This window comes from Balaenoptera acutorostrata, chromosome 20 (assembly GCF_949987535.1).
Source record: "Balaenoptera acutorostrata chromosome 20, mBalAcu1.1, whole genome shotgun sequence".
Lineage (NCBI taxonomy): Eukaryota > Metazoa > Chordata > Mammalia > Artiodactyla > Balaenopteridae > Balaenoptera > Balaenoptera acutorostrata.
The window spans coordinates 39543101-39560908 of record NC_080083.1 but is presented as its reverse complement, the minus strand read 5'-3'; the positions used below and the strand labels follow the sequence as shown (position 1 = coordinate 39560908).

At 36.6% G+C, this 17808-nt stretch overlaps 1 protein-coding gene across 7 annotated transcripts in view; it reads left to right on the top strand.

Annotated features, from left to right (window-relative positions):
* SPAG9 (sperm associated antigen 9) overlaps window positions 1–17808 on the top strand; it is a 162874-nt gene that overhangs the window by 88440 nt on the left and 56626 nt on the right. For 4 of the 7 annotated variants that reach the window (XM_007176485.2, XM_007176482.2, XM_007176488.2 and 1 more), the window contains exons 4-5: window positions 3610–3704; window positions 9505–9655. In XM_007176485.2, coding sequence (XP_007176547.1) covers window positions 3610–3704; window positions 9505–9655 — 246 coding nt within the window. Of the gene's footprint in view, window positions 1–3609; window positions 3705–4299; window positions 4587–9504; window positions 9656–17808 lie in introns of those variants that run through there. The other 3 variants (XM_057535284.1, XM_007176492.3, XM_007176489.3) reach the window with 3 other exon arrangements.

The following is a 17808-nucleotide window of genomic DNA, read 5'->3' as shown; positions in this document are numbered from 1 at the left end:
TGATTTGTCCCAAATGCCATGCTAGTATGTGACTGGATTTGAACCTGGGTCTGTCTGATTCCCTTGCCTGAATTTTCAATAATGCTTTTAGGTTATGAAACACATGGACGTTAAATGCGCTAGAAAATTTTCTTTGACTCTTTGTTTTATGCCATCTCAACCACTTTAAGAATAGTGGCTTTGTGGATGTACTTATAGGATTTTGAGCTGCGTATGGAATGGATTCAAGGCCAACAGAATTAAAAGGATTCATGCCACTTGTCTTCAAAACCTCTATTTTTGCCTTGCTTTTCTAATAACTATTGCCTTGCATTTCAGTTTTAGCCAAAGTTGACAGTCAACCTCTGCTGTGAAGATTTCTCTAAGTGGGAGGGGAGTTGAGATGTTCTAAACAGTGTGCTTGGGACCCTTCTTCATGACTCCAGCTACTTGTTGCTGAATTGACTCCTGGATATGTGTGAATTAATGTGCATACCTGAGAAAATTGAGAGTTGCCATTCTGAGATAAGGAGGGATGGGGCTGGTGGACCCAATAGTAGGTTATATAAAGCATATCCTATTTTACTCTACCTCTCTTTTCTACCTGGCAGCATTGCCCCCTACTCAGTTTTTTATTAAAAAAACCAGAGCTACTCTGTGAAACCCTGTAATTAAAACTTAAATTTTTATGTACAATTTATTATTTCTATTTTTTTGTGCATATATAGAATATAGTGCGTATTTTATTTCAGACATCAGGAAATGCTTTAGGATGTGGGGTTTTCTTGTGGGTGTGAGGAAGAAAGGACAATGAGCTTATTGCCTGCCTCCAGAATTGACTGAAAGGGCAGATACACCATGAGTCCTATAATGCTTAACTACTCTGATGACTGAGTCGGATGGACCTGAGTTCTGGCCACAAAGCCAACTAGCTGACAGTTAGAGCACAGTTAATCATTAACTAGCTGGTCAAGTTGGGCAAGTTATTTTAACCTCCTTAAACTGGAGTTTATCTAGAAAATCATATTGTTGTTGTGAGGATTAATTGAAACAATGTACATGCACTGGCTGATTTGTAGTTGGTGCTCAATAAATATTAGCTGCCATTTTGTTGTTGTTCTGTCCTATTAAGTGTTAGTTTAATTGGGTTAAAACCAATTTCATTATGTAGACCATTTTGGAAAGTCAGAAATAGTTACTTGGGTCAGTCATTTGAAGAAGGTTTGGAATTCAACATCTTCTAAATTAAAAAATTTTTAACGTATTCATTTAAGACAAGAATCAATCTATAGAATGCACTATTTGGGGTAGAACTGATTCTACCTGATTCAGTAGATTCTATTTGGGTAGAACTATATCTTTGCATTTTATTTAATCTTTTTATTTGTTTATATTGAATAAATATCAATAGATTATTATAAAAGCAGTCTAGGGGAAATTTCTATTCATTTGAATGCTTAAAGAAACTTAGATTCTTCCATTTGAATGAATCAAATTCATATAATCACTCTCCATTATAAAAGAATTTGACTTAGATTTTCTAAAATCTTTTGAAAATTTAAATTGATATCTATTTGGCCCAACCATCACTTTGTTATACTAGTCTCATTTAAATGTTTTCCCTTAAAGTTTTCCCTGATACAAGAAGGAAACAGCTCATTATTTCTGATTCACTGACACAAAGACAAAAACTGTATTTCTGCAAAACTGTTCTTTAAATGGTGGTAAAGAGAAAATCTTTAAATTTAAAAGTTTTAAAAATGCTTTCATATACCATATCCATGTGATTCTGTATTCATTTTTCCTTGTCTGATACATTTCTTATTTGGGCTAGTTTTAATTGGGGAACAGTCTGATTGATTCTTTTATATTTGATTTGATAGAATTACCCATCTTAATCCATGCATCAGAGTTCATCTTTTTGTTTATTTGAAGTAAATAACAGTTTCAAATTGATTTACATACTTCTTAATTTTTGTATATGCATGCATGCCAAGTAAAATTTTCACAACAAAAGCATACTTTAAAAAAATATATTTATTGGGCTTCCCTGGTGGCGCAGTGGTTGAGAATCTGCCTGCCAATGCAGGGGAAAATGGGTTCAAGCCCTGGTCTGGGAAGATCCCACATGCCGCGGAGCAACTAGGCCCGTGAGCCACAATTGCTGAGCCTGCGCGTCTGGAGCCTGTGTTCCACAACAAGAGAGGCCACGATAGTGAGAGGCCCGCGCACCGCGATGAAGAGTGGCCCCCACTTGCTGCAACTAGAGAAAGCCCTCGCACAGAAACGAAGACCCAACACAGCCATAAATAAATAAATAAATAAAATTAAAGTTAAAAAAAAAATCTGGATTTCTAAAAAATATATATATATATTTATTTATTTATTTATCTGGCCACAGTGGGCCACTGCGGGATCCCAGTTCGCCGACCAGGGATCGAACCCTGGCCACAGCAGTGAAAGCGCCAAATCCTAACCACTAGACCACCAGGGAACTCCCAACAAAAGCATGCTTTTTAAAAATAAATTTTAAAAAATTGTTTTAAATTTTGTTTCTTTCAGTAGTTATCCTTTTAATATGCTACAATGCATATTTTATGTTATATTGAGATTGAAACCCATCTTCATACAGCTAAAGGTTAGCAACTTTCAAAGCTATTCCATGCTATAGTTTTAAGAATTCTAGGAATATTCACCTTTTCTTGCCTACTCTTAATATTTACATTTCTTTAAACTGCTAACATAACTTTTCTTACTCATTTTTTTCTTATTCGTATCGCATCAGTATCTAGCAAAGGCTTTATCATTGAAATTTGTTGCATTTTACATGTTTTAATGACAGATTTGGGTTTCTTAAAAGTGGAACTGTAGGTTATCAAGAATCAATCAGACTGTAGAATTTCTTGATGGGTTATATACTTGATATTCTTGAAGTTTTCACTTCCATATTCAGCTTGTCTGTCTTATAGTTCCTTATCTAAGACTCAGTCAAAGTGCTCTGATTTTTCATTTGTTTTAGTTTGCTGCTATTATTATATAATTATATTAAGTAATGCTTCCAGTAAATTAGCAGTCAAGCAAAGGAGAGAATATTTTAGCATTCTTTGAACTAAATCTGTAGACAAAAGAAATAAACATCTTGGTATTAAATTGAAAATGATCTTTACTCTGTGAATCCTTTATAAAATGGAAAAAATAAGGGTATGATTTCTTCTCAAGTTTCATGTTAATTTCTTTGTTGTTTCCCATTTTAGTAATGGATTTCTCAAATGCCCTCTATATCACCTTTAACCAGTAATCTCTTGTCAATTCCTTCAATGTCTATATCCTAATTTGTGTTATTTATGTCAAAATTATTTAATAGCATTACCATTTACACAGTAAAAAATTGTTTTTGCTATGCTAAGCAAGATGTTGGCTACTTTTGCGGACACTAGCATCCTTAAATGTAATCATTTGCATATTCCTTTGCCGTTAAAAGAAAATTTCATCCTTAATATTCTTTTACATGGAACTGTAGTCTGATAAATAAGATATTTATATTAAAAGGTTTCCCTTGCTGTAACAGTATGTTTTTATTCCAGGTATTAGTCTTAAAATTTTGTGTATTCTTTTCTTTCTTCAAAATAGATGATCCATAATTATATGGAACACTTAGAAAGAACAAAACTTCATCAGCTTTCAGGGGGTGATCAACTAGAGTCCACAGCTCATAGCAGAATTAGGTAAGCTTTTTAATACATTTTTGCCTTGGGAAAAAGCGAAATAAAATAATCTATTTGTTTCTGTTTCTCTCTGTTCTTTAATCCTGGAACAATAGTTAAGCTGATTCAAAAAGTTCTCTACTGTAGTTGGAATGCTACAGAAGAGAGTAGCATGGAAAAACAGAACAGCTTTCACTAATGAAGAGGTAAATTGTGAGCCATGCTATATGGCAACATATCGAGGTATTTTGATTGATTTCTGATATTTAATGAAGATTACACTAGGTTTAAAATTGTCTGATTTGTGAGAATGCTGAAAAATTTTCATTTCTCCTGTATAATTGGTTTAAAATTTCTTTTTGCTACAGAGAGGCATGCTTGAAAGGGTTAGCTAGCTAAGACTTCTGTTTGATGTAGGAGTGTGAATAAATTATGTAGATCTCCAAGCATTGTAGCCAATGAGCTAAGCCAGGACTCTTAGCGGAGAGGAAAACAGTTAATAGGCTTGCCGTCGCTCTGGATTGCTGCATAAACGCTAGGAGCAGCAGCTCTATGGTTATGAGGTGGGGAGAGCGGGATGACGTCATCGCTTCGGAGCTGCTGCAGGATGGAGTGGAAAGCTGCTGCTGATGGCATTGTTTTTGTGGCAGCAGCTGAATGACAGATCCTCACTACAAAGATACCCCTTTGGCCCCCGTGTAGGCCTCCTGGTTCCGGTGTTTCACCATGCCAGCACAGCGCCATGAGTCCTGGATGCATGCTGCTGTTTGTGTTTGGCTTTGTTGGCGGGGCGGTGGTCATTAATTCTGCTATCTTAGTGTCTCTCTCTGTTTTGCTGCTTGTGCACTTTTCTATTTCTACCGGAGTGCCAGCTCTGACGCAGAACCTACCAAGGATACTCAGGTACTTTAGTCTGTCTTAGAAGTCCCTGTTTAGTTGGTTTTTCTTGAATTTTTAGCTTCACGGGTCTTCTTTGTAACCATTTCTTTTGCAGATTGAAACAATGGAAAATGGACTGAAGCTGAGATTTCATTTCTTATTTATAGTAATTTATGGGCTATCACTTAGGGATACGGCTTGGTGTTTGGAAAGCACTGACTTAAGAAAAAGATTTTCAGATTGTACTTATACACAAGTACAAGATCAGTGTGGTCTTGTTTTAAGCAGTGTTCAAAGAGTAAAGGGAGAGCAGGAGTCGAGCATTAGGTCTAAATTTACACAGTCTCTTCGTTTAGTATCTGAGTATTTAGGAGCAAATAATCTTTTATGGTGGGACTTGTAGTTGATTAGACACAGGCCATAGGTGTTTATTTTGTTCCAACTATCCTTTGACTGATGGAGGTTCAGGCATCCTTTTTGCAGTTTTTGCAATTTTTGATAGCAGCTCATGGGAACTGACAACTTAAATATTTTCTTCCTAAAACAAAATATATTTTAAAGCGAAAGGATTTAAACCTTTTAGGGCAAGGAATTCATTTTTTTTCCCCCAATTATTTACACATCAAAGTTATGAAAGCTTTACAGAGGCTATTCACTATTGTTTTGTCAGATGTTGCTTTTTCTTTGTAGACTTGGGTGACAAATATCCATGCCCGGTTGTGGGGATAGTCATTAATCTCTGTAGCTTTTCTGCTCTTCACTCTACTTGCACGCTCTAAGAACCATCTTCTATATTTTAGAGATTTAATGTTTTGGTTTCTTTTGTTTTCTAATTCATCAAACTAAAATTATCTGATTTGTTGAGATTTTTGCTTTGTGCGTCGTTTTAAATGAGGGTTCATAGTGTATATAGCTTTTTATAAGTGTTTACTTAAAACTCAACTCCTAATTGTGGACTTAAAGTAAGGTGAATTAAAGTAGTAAATTCCCTCAATGTGTTCTTTTTTTATTCATAGGCCCACTCATGTTCAACATTAGTTTAAGGTCCAAAAATTAAATTTCAATTATGGTCTTAAAACTAGGTACTTGGTCATTTTTTTTTCCCCTGATTTTATAAAAATCGGGAGCAAATCTTATTACTTGTGTATATTTTAAGACATAAAGGATTTGTATATATGTATATATAGGCTTTTAGGAAATTGAAAAATACCTTGACTCAAGAATATCTAGACTATTAAAATAAGATTAGTCTCAAAGGGCTGTCTTAGGTTTCCGTTCCATTTAAGATGCCAGTGCTGTGCAGTGGGTAAGAGGTTTGGCGTTGGACTGGCTGGCTACAAATGCTCTGCCACATGCGAGCTGGGGGGTCTTTGGCAAGGTGCTTACTCTCTGTGCCAGAGTTTCCTCCTCTGAGGTTCTTACCCCATTGGGTCATTTTAAAAAACACGTGAGATGATTATTTTGTATTCAGTCAGTTGCAAGATATATTGTAAATTAAACAAGTAAATAATTTTCATAGTCATTTATATCTACTACATTTTTAGCAAAACTATTTTAGCTCTAGCTGTTTTATTCATAAAATAACTTATGATTAAATTCAAAAAGTTCCTTGACATAAAAGTTGTTGTTGATCTGATGAAGAAAGTCTTCCATATTCCAAGTCTTTAATATTAAGATTAAATTGTCAAGAAATAGGTAGTTCCAAGGAAAGTACATGGGTCTTGAAGTCAAAACAGGCCTGCCTTTGAATCCCATTTCTGCTGATTACTAGTGCCTAAAGTCTCTTGAGTGTCACTTTTCCTAATCTGAAAACAGGGAAAATAATTCCTATTTCCTTATGAGGATTAAATGAGATAATGTAAATAAATCATCCATCTGAGTGCTTGCCACATGGTGGGTGTTGAACAAATGTAATCTTTTTACTGCTCTTTATAATATGTATAGTAGATTTTATTAATTATTATTTGTTTTAAATGGGAATAATAAAGCTGTTTCAAAACGTATTTGCAAAGTTATTTATGCACATAAGGTAACATTTAAATAACCAATTTAAAATTGGATATATGGCAGTTTTTAAAAATATGTAACAAGGATTCTGATAGCTGATGATAGCTTTGTTTCTAGATAGTAATGCATTATTGAAACACCTGGGGTTTAAATCTGCCACTTGATATTTTCCCACATGTATTTCATTCTTTGGTTTCTTTTGTGAGTTTTACTGAAGCGTTTAATATATAGAGTATCAAACATGCATACCTTATAGTACAGGACTAATGTTCACTTTTCAGGGTTTCCTTTTGAAACTAGGACTCTACTTAAAGTGCATAATTACATGTCCTTCTCCCTCCCCGCCAAGTCTTACATAGTTTATCAGTAAAAAAAAGGAGGGAAAAGATGTGTGTAGTAATACAATTTTTCCAGCGTTGGAACAGTGTAACCTAGAGCATCTTTGACCTTCTTGACAGCTATCAGTCTCTGAAAAAAAATTCCCTCCCTGTCAAGCAGTTTCTGAAGGATAAATATAAGCAGTACAAAGGTTTGAATTCTACTTATATTTTGGATTGTAGATTTAGTAGTTAACAGCAGTAGGAAAGTAAAACTTGGACCCACAGCCGACTCCTTCCCCCAACTTTTCCAGTATTTGACATGTGTGAAAATGATTGTGTTGTCATTCATAAAGGAAGATAATTCTCATGACTGGCCTGTATTTTGATTTCTGCTGGCAGTGTGATGAATTCGAATGAAGTTTGTATTGTCTTTCTTTGCACTTGGGGTTAGAGAGCCTTGCATTAAATTCCATCTGATTAAATTCCTGGTCACTTTTTGCTAAAGTCATTAAGATATGTTAAAGAAAAATAAGTAATCTGGTAGCTCTTAGACCCTTAGATTTTCAGTTCCCAAAATACGTTCCCCACCCAAAATTTCCAATCGTTGTCACCATCATTTGGTGAAATAAAGGGCATTTTAAAATCAAGCAGAAAAGATGTGGCAAAGGGGTGAATCATTCTCAAGAAAGAACAGGTTCTATGATATGTGGAAGCATGTATGTGTATAACGTGTTCTGTATTATCCAGTAAGGATATAATAAATAATGCCTCTTCGCTGTGGACTTACGACAACTTTTTTGCTGAACCAGCATTTGGGAGTAACTGGTGTAAAGAATAGCTGACTGCTTTGTTATTTGGTTGTTCTGGCAGGTCGTGGAGACAAACTTAGATTTGGTTTTAAAATCTAGCCTTTATGCTAGCCTGTTATGCTGCCTACATGCATTTGAATTTTCCTCCCAAATCAAATAGGAAAAGTACCCCAAGTGTGAAGAAGTGATAAATAATTAACTCTGATAGAGAAGAGTCCTGTTCTATTTCCTTGTGCCTACAACTTTAATAAAATGCAGTCTCTCAACCCTTTTGCTTCACCTAATCTTTAAGAAGGTGTTTGACAGTTGTACTAATCCTTTCTGATTGTCATTAGGAATGAAAGCAGTGTACCCTTTGTGTTCAGTGAGGGCACATTTCAAAAGTGGCTTAAGTTTCTTGGTATGAAAATAAGCTTACAGAATAAAGACTTATTTAGAAAAACTGAATATTTTCCAACATTTATTTATAACCTCAGTGTTTCTGTTCTAACTTACATTTTTTACCAGCAGCACTATGGTTCCTAGAAGCTCCAAACCTTTAGTGTCTCATTTCTTGCTAATTTCCATTTGAGTTAATGACCCAGGATGACCCAGGCTTATTTCTACCCTCTAAAAGTCCTTTGCATTAACAAAGGATGTGTTTCTTGTTAAAATTCTATTATTAAAATTGAAACTCTTGTTCACTGGAATTTCCCACAAAGCATTGGAAACTCTACAGTCTTTCATAGAATTTTTTGGCCTCCTTGTTTGGAAAAACCGACAATTGTTTTCTCATACATAATGTGGTGGAAAGGGTCTCATATATTGGTTCTGTAGAACAATACAGCTTTCCTACTTTAGGGGATAAAACTCTGAAAACACACACACACACACACACACACACACACACACACACACACACACACACACACACACACACACACACACACACACACACACACCCACCCCCCCCACCCCCCTAAAAGATGAGAATTATGTTTTATTCAGAGACATTACTAAGGGCTATAGCCCAGCAGGGCAGCCTCTCAGATAGCTCTGAGGAACCGTCCCAAACCGGCAAAGGGAGGAACCAGGATATATAGGAGTTTTTGCTGAGAAAAATAAATAAATAAATAAAAAACAACACATAGTGGAACATCAAAAGATTTCTGCTAATCACAAAAGACAGACATCTCAAGTTAATGATTTTAATGCTTTTCTATGTATGGGAAGATGCAGGAGTCTGGGCTCATTGAAATTATTCCTTTCATATGCGTGTTAACTACCTAGGGTCAGTATACTGTTTTTCTCCATCTTGAATTCCCTTCAGGGCCCTCCATCAGGGCTGGCTGCAGTGGCTGATGGCTGAATGGCAGGCAACGTTGTTTGTTTACTGAAATGGCAGGCAACATTTTTTTGGTCCACGTGTTCTTTTTACCATTTAATCAGTAGCCCTGATTTAGACCATATATTGATTTTCCTCTAGGCAGAAAAGAGATACCCTGAAGAGGCTTGGTAAATATCTAGGGATTAAGACGAGGAATTGGGAAGTCTAGAAGCAGGAGTTGGGGTAAGGGACTCATCAGTAACTTAATAAGATTTCCTAAACTATATTTTACTACCTTTCTTAGTTGATTCCCTGGGGCTAATTTAGCTTCTGAGACTCTGTCCTTTCTCTTTGGTAAGTCTGCTTGTTCAGATCGGCAGACAGAATTATTTAAGAGTGATAATTCTGAAGCAGTGACAGCCCAGGCTTATTACTTACAGTCATAATGAATAACAATTAAAAATGAATTAATGCTTAATTTTTCTCCCCTCTCCAAATAGAAAAGAACGCCCTATATCATTAGGGATTTTCCCATTACCTGCTGGAGATGGATTGCTTACACCTGACACTCAGAAAGGTGGCGAGACCCCTGGATCAGAGCAATGGAAATTTCAGGAGTTAAGTCAACCACGTTCTCATACCAGCCTGAAGGTAAGCTTTATTCTGTGAGAATCTTCAGTTTATGTTTTATAAGCTTTCTTATCCAAATTGAAGTGCTAGACAACCAGAACATAATAAAATGAAATAGTATGTACACATTTTAGTTCGTAAAACAGATGCTTTTTTTAAATTGGAAATGAGCTCTTCCCAAGAGTTTCAGTTTTTTATTATACTTTTTCAAGTTATATAGGAAAACAGAGTCAAGCGTTGTTATATCTTGGTTGTCATACTAATGACCAACATTTCTATTTGAGTTAGGCTATTTCTAGTTGATTTACATTATATGAATTTAGGATGGGGTGACCAGTGAACCTAATTATGTTTTTTAGAATTGAAAATTATTGCCACCTGAAATCCTTGGTTCACTGTTGGGAAGCTTCGCAATTTAGTAGGGCTTCACTTAAAAAACAACAAAAAAACATGATACCTTCCTCAAAACCTTCATAAAGCAATATCCAAAAGTGCACTGTGTTTAGCTAAAAAGGCCTGGTGTTAGTTCATTATAGATTATGTTCTTGACCAAGATCTTGTCACCAAATAAGTTATAAATATAAATAATAATATATTCTAAGAGTGGAGATTTACTAATAATTGAAAATAATTGAAGTTATAGTATATATCTTATAAAGTGCAATATTTATAAAGGGAACACTGATTATAAAGGAACCTTGTTGCATTAGAAAATCTACTCTGTCATAAAACAAACAGGCCACCTACAATGAATACAGTTGAGTTACTTACATCTTTATCTCCTTTTTCTGGTCTCTTTTTCTCCAAATTACTTATCATGGTTTAAGTACTTATATAGATAGCTCTTATGATACTTCTAAATTACAAAGTCATTTACTTATTTACTTTGTTTCTCTCCAAATCCATGCGGTTTGTTTAGTGCTGTATCCCTAGCACTTAGAAAAGGTGTCTAGCACATAATCACTCAGAACATCTTTGTCAAATGAATTATTTGTTTTAGATGTTAGAAAGACTCTTTTGAAGATAGTATAAATGGTCTGTTTTTCAGCTCTAGTAGGTAGAGGCATTTAGAATCATTCCATTGACCTTTGAAATGTGCTCAAAACAGTAAGCAGTCAATAAATATTTCATAGCTTTGCTCCCACTGAAAAGTATTTTTACCAGTAGGCCTAACCTCACCTTTTTCTCATTCTCCTTTCTTTTTTGCTCACTTTATTAGAAGGTAATTATGCAGCTGCTCAGTATCAGTCCACAGTGATGCCACTAGGAAGTTTTCTCATTCTTACCTCTATGGCCACACTGACTTTTTTAGCCTGCCTGTTGGTTTAATAGATCTTCCAAAACATCCAGCTCTCAATCGCCTACTTGCCATGTCCCTTTCCCAAAAGAAAATTAAGTAGGAGGGATACTTCTAGGACATCAAATATGTATACCATATGGTAACTGTATTTTAACTACTATCCAGAAAGATACCTTAAAGAGAAGATTGTTATTTAATCCAGTGATATGCTGTGACAGAACTCTGCTGACATGTTATAAACTGATTAACAGATTATTAATATGGATTTAAACAGGGGAGTTTTTTGTATCCTCCCTAGAGATACTAAGGCAAGTATTCCCCAGAGAGGTTTTTAAAATAAAATCCAATCTGTCTCTACTGTGGACATAGAGCCAGTAAATGAGATAAAGGCTCAACAGATAAGGATTTCTGGGAATGGAATGGTACATTACAAAATGGTAGAAGTCCAGTTAGTGAAGTATGTCTCATAATTAGGACATATTTTACTATTTACCTAAGCCCTTGTTATTAGTCAGATGTCTTTCTCTAACTTTACAAAAGCCTGGGAGTCAGGGGTTTAGAGTTCACTTGTGGATTGCATTGAACATGCACACTGGTCTCGGTTTCCATGTCTGACAGGAGTTGGACTAGACCATCTCTAATGTAAGGTGTTCTTCAACTTTCGTTTCTCTGAGAACTTTGGGGATGACCTAGCTATGTTTAGAGTATGCTTTGCCTTTGTTATGAAAGACTGAAGGTGAGAATTATAAGTAAAATTAATTTTACTAGCCCAAATTTTCTGCGAATTAAGGTTAAGGTGAAAATGTTCTGTGAGAAAACCACATGATGGGTTATAACCAAGGAAACAGAACTATAGGGAAACTCTGTGGCAGAAGAATGGCAGTAAAGGGGATTTGCCCATGATTGTAAAGTTATGGACCTTTTTTGTTGCTTTATTGCAGATTTCTCACTGAAAGAGTTGTAGTCAATAAGGTTATATCTTCAGGTATACTATATCATTTTATATAAGGGACTTGAGCATCTGTAGATTTCGGTATGCACAGGGAGTCCTGGAACAATCCCCGGTAGATACCAAGGGACAGCTGTACTGGAAAATCTGCCAGGACTGATGCACCTAGAAAAATATACAAGTTGTTCTTAAAAAGAAGTATTTGTACATATTATTCCTTTACTTATTGTATTTTTGTGGGGGAAATCAACAAACAAACAAATGAAATCATGGAATTTCAAGTAGTGTTATGTACTATTTTTAAAAAGCTAAGTAAGGGGCTAGAGAGTAACTAGTAAGGAGGGGTGCTTATTTTAGAGTGGTGAAGGAAGGCCTCTTGGAGGTGGTGACTTGTGCCCTGAAATGAAGGAGGTACAGGTGCATGGAAAGGTCCAGAGGACTGTGTGTTTCAGGACGATCAACTAGCATCTGTAAAGACCCCAAGGTGGGGACAAACTTTGGTGTGTTTGAAGAATGTTTTTTTTCCTCTTCATCCCATTCCTCTGAGACTTCAGTGCTACCTACTGCACCAATGTGCCTTTTTTCACGGTTACACAAAATATCCGTCTCTCTAAATAGTATGATGGGGACTTCCCTGGTGGCGCAGTGGTTAAGAATCTGCCTGCCAATGCAGGGGACACGGGTTCAGTCCCTGGTCTGGGAAGATCCCACATGCTGCAGAGCAACTAAGCCCGTGAGCCACAACTACTGAGCCGTCGTGCCAACAACTACTGAAGCCGGCATGCCTAGAGGCTGTGATCCGCAACAAGAGAAGCCACCACAGTGAGAAGCCTGCATACCACATGAAGAGTAGCCCCTGCTCGCCGCAACTAGAGAAAGCCTGCACACAGCAACGAAGACCCAGCACAGCCATAAATAATAAATAAATAGTGTGATGGAAAATTCTCATTCCCACCTTGCCTTGTAGCAGCATTTGACAAATTTGAATACTTTCTGCTGCTTCTTTTTTTTTTAATAAAATTTGTCTTTCCAGCTTAGTTTTCTTCTAATTTTATTTTTTAATTTTTTTTATCATTCTTTTGTAAAAAAATTTATTTTATTTTTGGCTGCGTTGGGTCTTTGTTGCTGCGTGCAGGCTTTCTCTAGTTGTGGTGAGCGGGGGCTACTCTTCGTTGCGGTGCACAGGCTTCTCATTGCGGTGGCTTCTCTTGTTGTGGAGCATGGGCTCTAGGCACATGGGCTTCAGTAGTTGTGACACACAGGCTCAGTAGTTGTGGCTCACGGGCTCTAGAGTGCAGGCTCAGTAGTTGTGGCACACAGGCTTAGTTGCTCTGTGGCATGTGGGATCCTCCCGGACCAGGGCTCGAACCTGTGACCCTGCATTGGCAGGCAGATTCTTAACCACTGTGCCACCAGGGAAAGCCCACTTTCTGCTTCTTGAAATGCTTTCTTCACTTTGCTCCCAGGATACTTCTCTTTCTCTTTCTCTTTCTCTTTTTCTCTCCCCCCTCCTCCTCCCCCTCCCCCTCTCCCTCTGTCTCCCATTTCCCCCTCTCCCTCTGTCTCTGGTTTTCTTCACAGGTCCTTTTCCATTGCTGCTTTTGCACCTCTAAATGTTGTAGTTCTCTAGGGCTTAAATTTCAGCCCCCTCCTGTACTTAATCTGGGTAGTTCAAGTTTCATGTCTGTAAATACCATCCACCCATCAGTGTTCACAAATTTGAATTTGTGACCTTGACCCCTTTCCTGAACTCCACACCTGTGCATCCAATTGCTTTTCTATATAGTTTTCCCACATACATATTTGTATCCTGCTTAGGTTACCACCAGTAGAAGTATTCTTTCAAGGCCAATCTAAATGCCACAGCTTACATGAAGCTTCACCTGATACCTTTTGATGGTCCTCAAATCGAGTTTAGAGATCAGTTTAAGGCAGAAAGCAGAGGAATTTTATATTGTATCATTAACAGAAATTTCTTAATGGGGGGCTACTAGCAAAATTGGTAAAAAGGAACTTCTTATGTTAAATGACATTTTCTATTGAAAATGTATTATAAAAATGCTAGGGTGGAAATATGCAAAAATGTTAAGGTAAGGTTGTTCATCCAACTGAATTATATTCACGAAGGAGGAAATGGAAAGTGTATATTACTCAAGAAAGGTGGTTGTGGTGGGAGGACAGTGAAAAGGTGTTTTCAGTTGGCAGGGTGAAGGGAAAAGTACTCTTAGAAGCCGCGAGTCTAGGTTGTTTGTGTGCTTAGAAGAGGAGTCCGATAGAAAAAGAAATTGAAAACAACGGAGTGAAGGACGATGAATGATACATCAGAATTACTGAGGAAGGGCCAGGGGAAAGGGATCACATATCTCATCTGCCATTAAAATCTACTTTATTGACAGAACATCTCAGTTTTTCCTAATCTTTTGCTATTACAAGCAATGCTGCATTGAATAACCTTGTACATAATTTTGTACTTGTATTTATAATTCCTATAAGTGGGATTGCTGGATTAAAGCATGTATTTAAGATTTTACTAGATATCACCAAATTGCCTGCCAAAGGGATGGTAGCTGTTTGTATTCTCACCAGCTATGTTGTATAAGTTCTTCATTGCTTTACAAGTTTAGAGTTCAGATATCTCTCCCTCATGCCCAAATATAGAAAGAGAACAAAGTGTTTTAAATATCATTTAAAATATCCTACACATAAAATTTTCATGCTGTTTTCTAGACCTTGGTTAGTATCACTTTGGCAATGATTTCATAGATTCCATCTAGTTTCACATGTACACATATATATGTATATATACACCTATGCATGTATATGCACCTGCACATGCCTAAAGACGTGTGTGAGTGTACACATATGTATATATACTCCGAAAAAGTATTATTTTTTCCTTTAGAGTCTCCTGGGTTCTTGGTTATTAGTAGAATGTGACTTTTAGAACTGAGAAAAACAATTTTAGCTAAAAAGCAATTGGATTGATACCTACTTGTGAAAGTTTTAAAGAGTACTTTTGAAACCACATGAGTTGAAATACTTAAGTGGAACTGCTGTGAGAAGGTCTTGTTAGCAGGGTTTGGTATATAAAGCCAGTGGTCAATGTGTGCTGCATTCGTCAGGGGACGTGCTTAGCATGCAGAATGGAAAATTTCTGAACAGAGCCAGCATTATTGTTTAGAAGAATTTTCCATCCTCCTCCATTTGTGTTAAACTGTTCCTATTTCTTTAGTTTTCCCAAGCTTGAATCTCTATAGTAGTTAAACCTTATTCCTGTGTCTTTTGTGATTAAAGATCCTGTTGTAAAACGCATGTGTGATTTTAAATTTCAAAACAGTTAAAGCTCTTGGTTTGTTTTGTTTTGTTTTTAACTTTTCATTTTGAAACATTTTAGACTTATAGAAAAATTGCAAAAATAGTACAGAAGGAACGATACCCATCACCCACCCAACATTGGTATGTTAACTAACCATGGTAAGATTATCAAAACTAAGAAGTTAACATTGGTACAATACTATTAGCTGAACTACAGACTTGTATTCAGATTTTGCCAATTTTCCCACTACTGTTCTTTTTCAGTTCCAGGATGCAATCCAGGATCCCACATTGCATTGAGTTATGTTTCCTCAGTCACTTCTAACGTTTGGTGGTTTCTCAGCCTTTCCTTGTCTTTCATGACCTTCAGGCTTAAACAGTACTGGTTAGTTATTTTGTAAAATATCTCTCAATTTGGGCTTCTCTGATGATTTCTCATGATTAGATTGAGGCTATATATTTTTGGCAAGAATACTGTAGAATGCCGTAGTGGTGATGTTAACCTCGATTGCTTGGTTCAGCTGGTGTGTGTTGGATTTCTTCACTGTAAAGTTACTGTTTTTCTGATAATAATTTAATTAATATCTTGGTGGATATATTTTGAGACTGCGCCAATATCCTGCTTCTCCTTTTTAGTGTGCATCAGTGAATCTTACCTACAATAATTATTACTGTGGTGTTGTAATGCTTATTTTCTATTTTCTTCATCCTACATTTATTAACTGGGGAGGGAGAGCTGCTCACTCCCTCCCTTCTTTCCTTCATATTTGAACTCAAAGGTATTATTTTGTTCTGTAGGTTATCCAATGCTGTTACTATTTATTTATTTATTTATTTATTTAGGCTGCTTTGGGTCTTCGTTGCTGCACGTGGGCTTTCTCTAGTTGTGGCGAGCGGGGCCTACTCGTCCTTGCGGTGTGCGGGCTTCACATTGCGGTGGCTTCTCTTGTTGTGGAGCACTGGCTCTAGGTGCGCAAGCTTCAGTAGTTGTGGTGCACAGGCTCCGTATTTGTGGTTCGTGGGCTCTAGAGTGCAGGCTCAGTAGTTGTGGCGCACAGGCTTAGTTTCTCCCCGGCATGTGGGATCTTCCCAGACCAGGGATCGAACCTGTGTCCCTTGCATTGGCAGGCGGATTCTTAACCACTGCACCACCAGGGAAGTCCCATTACTATTTATTTTGTTGCTCAAAGTGTTTCAGCCTTGGACATCAGGAGCTCTTTCAGGAGTCATCCTATACCCTTTCGACATGCCCATACTCTTTTGAGTCCTTCCTTCCTGACACCATCAGATGCTCCAGGCTCTTGCATTTTCCCTGCCCCTGCTGTGCAATCAAGTGCTTCTCCAAGAAACCTTGGTTCTGTTTATTGGAGAATGGTATTTAGGAACCAAGATCTAGGCACTAAATGTGCTTACTGGTTGGAATGTGATTGCTTTGATGCTTATGTTGGGTTTTTCCATTAGTTTATAGTATACATTACCTCCTTTTGGATTTTTATATTAGTGTTTACAGTAGGGTAAGATAAAAATAGAATTTTAAGAAAAATGGATTACATGTTGTAATATTTCAGGTTGGTTTTGCTTGGGACAGAGGGTAAGGAATTTCTTCTATAACTTCAATTTTTATTTACAAACTTTCCCACTCACATATATCCTCATTAGATAACTTCAGGAATCATCCACAGCTGACAGTTGCAGTTTGAAGGGAAAAGGGAGTTAAGATTTACTCTTCCTAATATTTTGGTATTTGCGCATTCATTTATTCATTCATTTTTATTGAGGTATAACTGACAAATAAAATTATAAGATACATACTTTCTCCCCTTTTAAACTCTTGCTTGGAGAAGAGGCAGTGGAATTAGTTCTTTCTTAGTGGGTGTTAATCAATGAGATTTTTTCTCTTTTTGGCCTATGTATTGTGTTGTTTATTGACCAAGATGCTAGTGTATGTTGAGAATGAAAAATGGTAAAACTCCAAATAAACAACACTATTTAAAAATGATGGTATTTAAAGCTTATGTTTCTAATGTGACTTTTTTTGAAGTAATTGGCACATGAGTATTTATTACTATTGATATTTAACGTTTAAACAAGCTCTTAGAATAGGAAAAATAGCTCTAAGTATTTCCTGTTGAAGAAAAATTACCTTGCTTTTTGCATTAAAAAACTTTGATGCCTACCGGGTCACACACAATGCCAGATGCTAGAAATGTTGTAAAGTTGCTCAGAGTCCAAATATTTTAGAAAGTAGGCTTAATATTTTTTTTTAAAAGTCATATTAATAATGTTTCACAATCAAATAATATCGAAAATCTAGAGTAAAAATGTATAATTGTCCACCTCTAAATTCCATTCCTTTGCCTCAGTCATTGTGAATAGTTGGTGTATCATTCATACCCTTTTCTTTATATCTGCACATAGATAATACATACTCATATATGTCTTTGTAAGATAAATGGGTTTAGGGACTTCCCTGGTAGTCCAGTGGTTAAGACTTAGCCTTCCAGTGCAGCGGGTGCCAGTTTGATCCTTGTTCAGAGAGCTAAGATCCCACATGCCTTGTGGCCAAAAAAACCAAACCAAAAAAAACCGAGAAGCAGTATTGTAACAAAT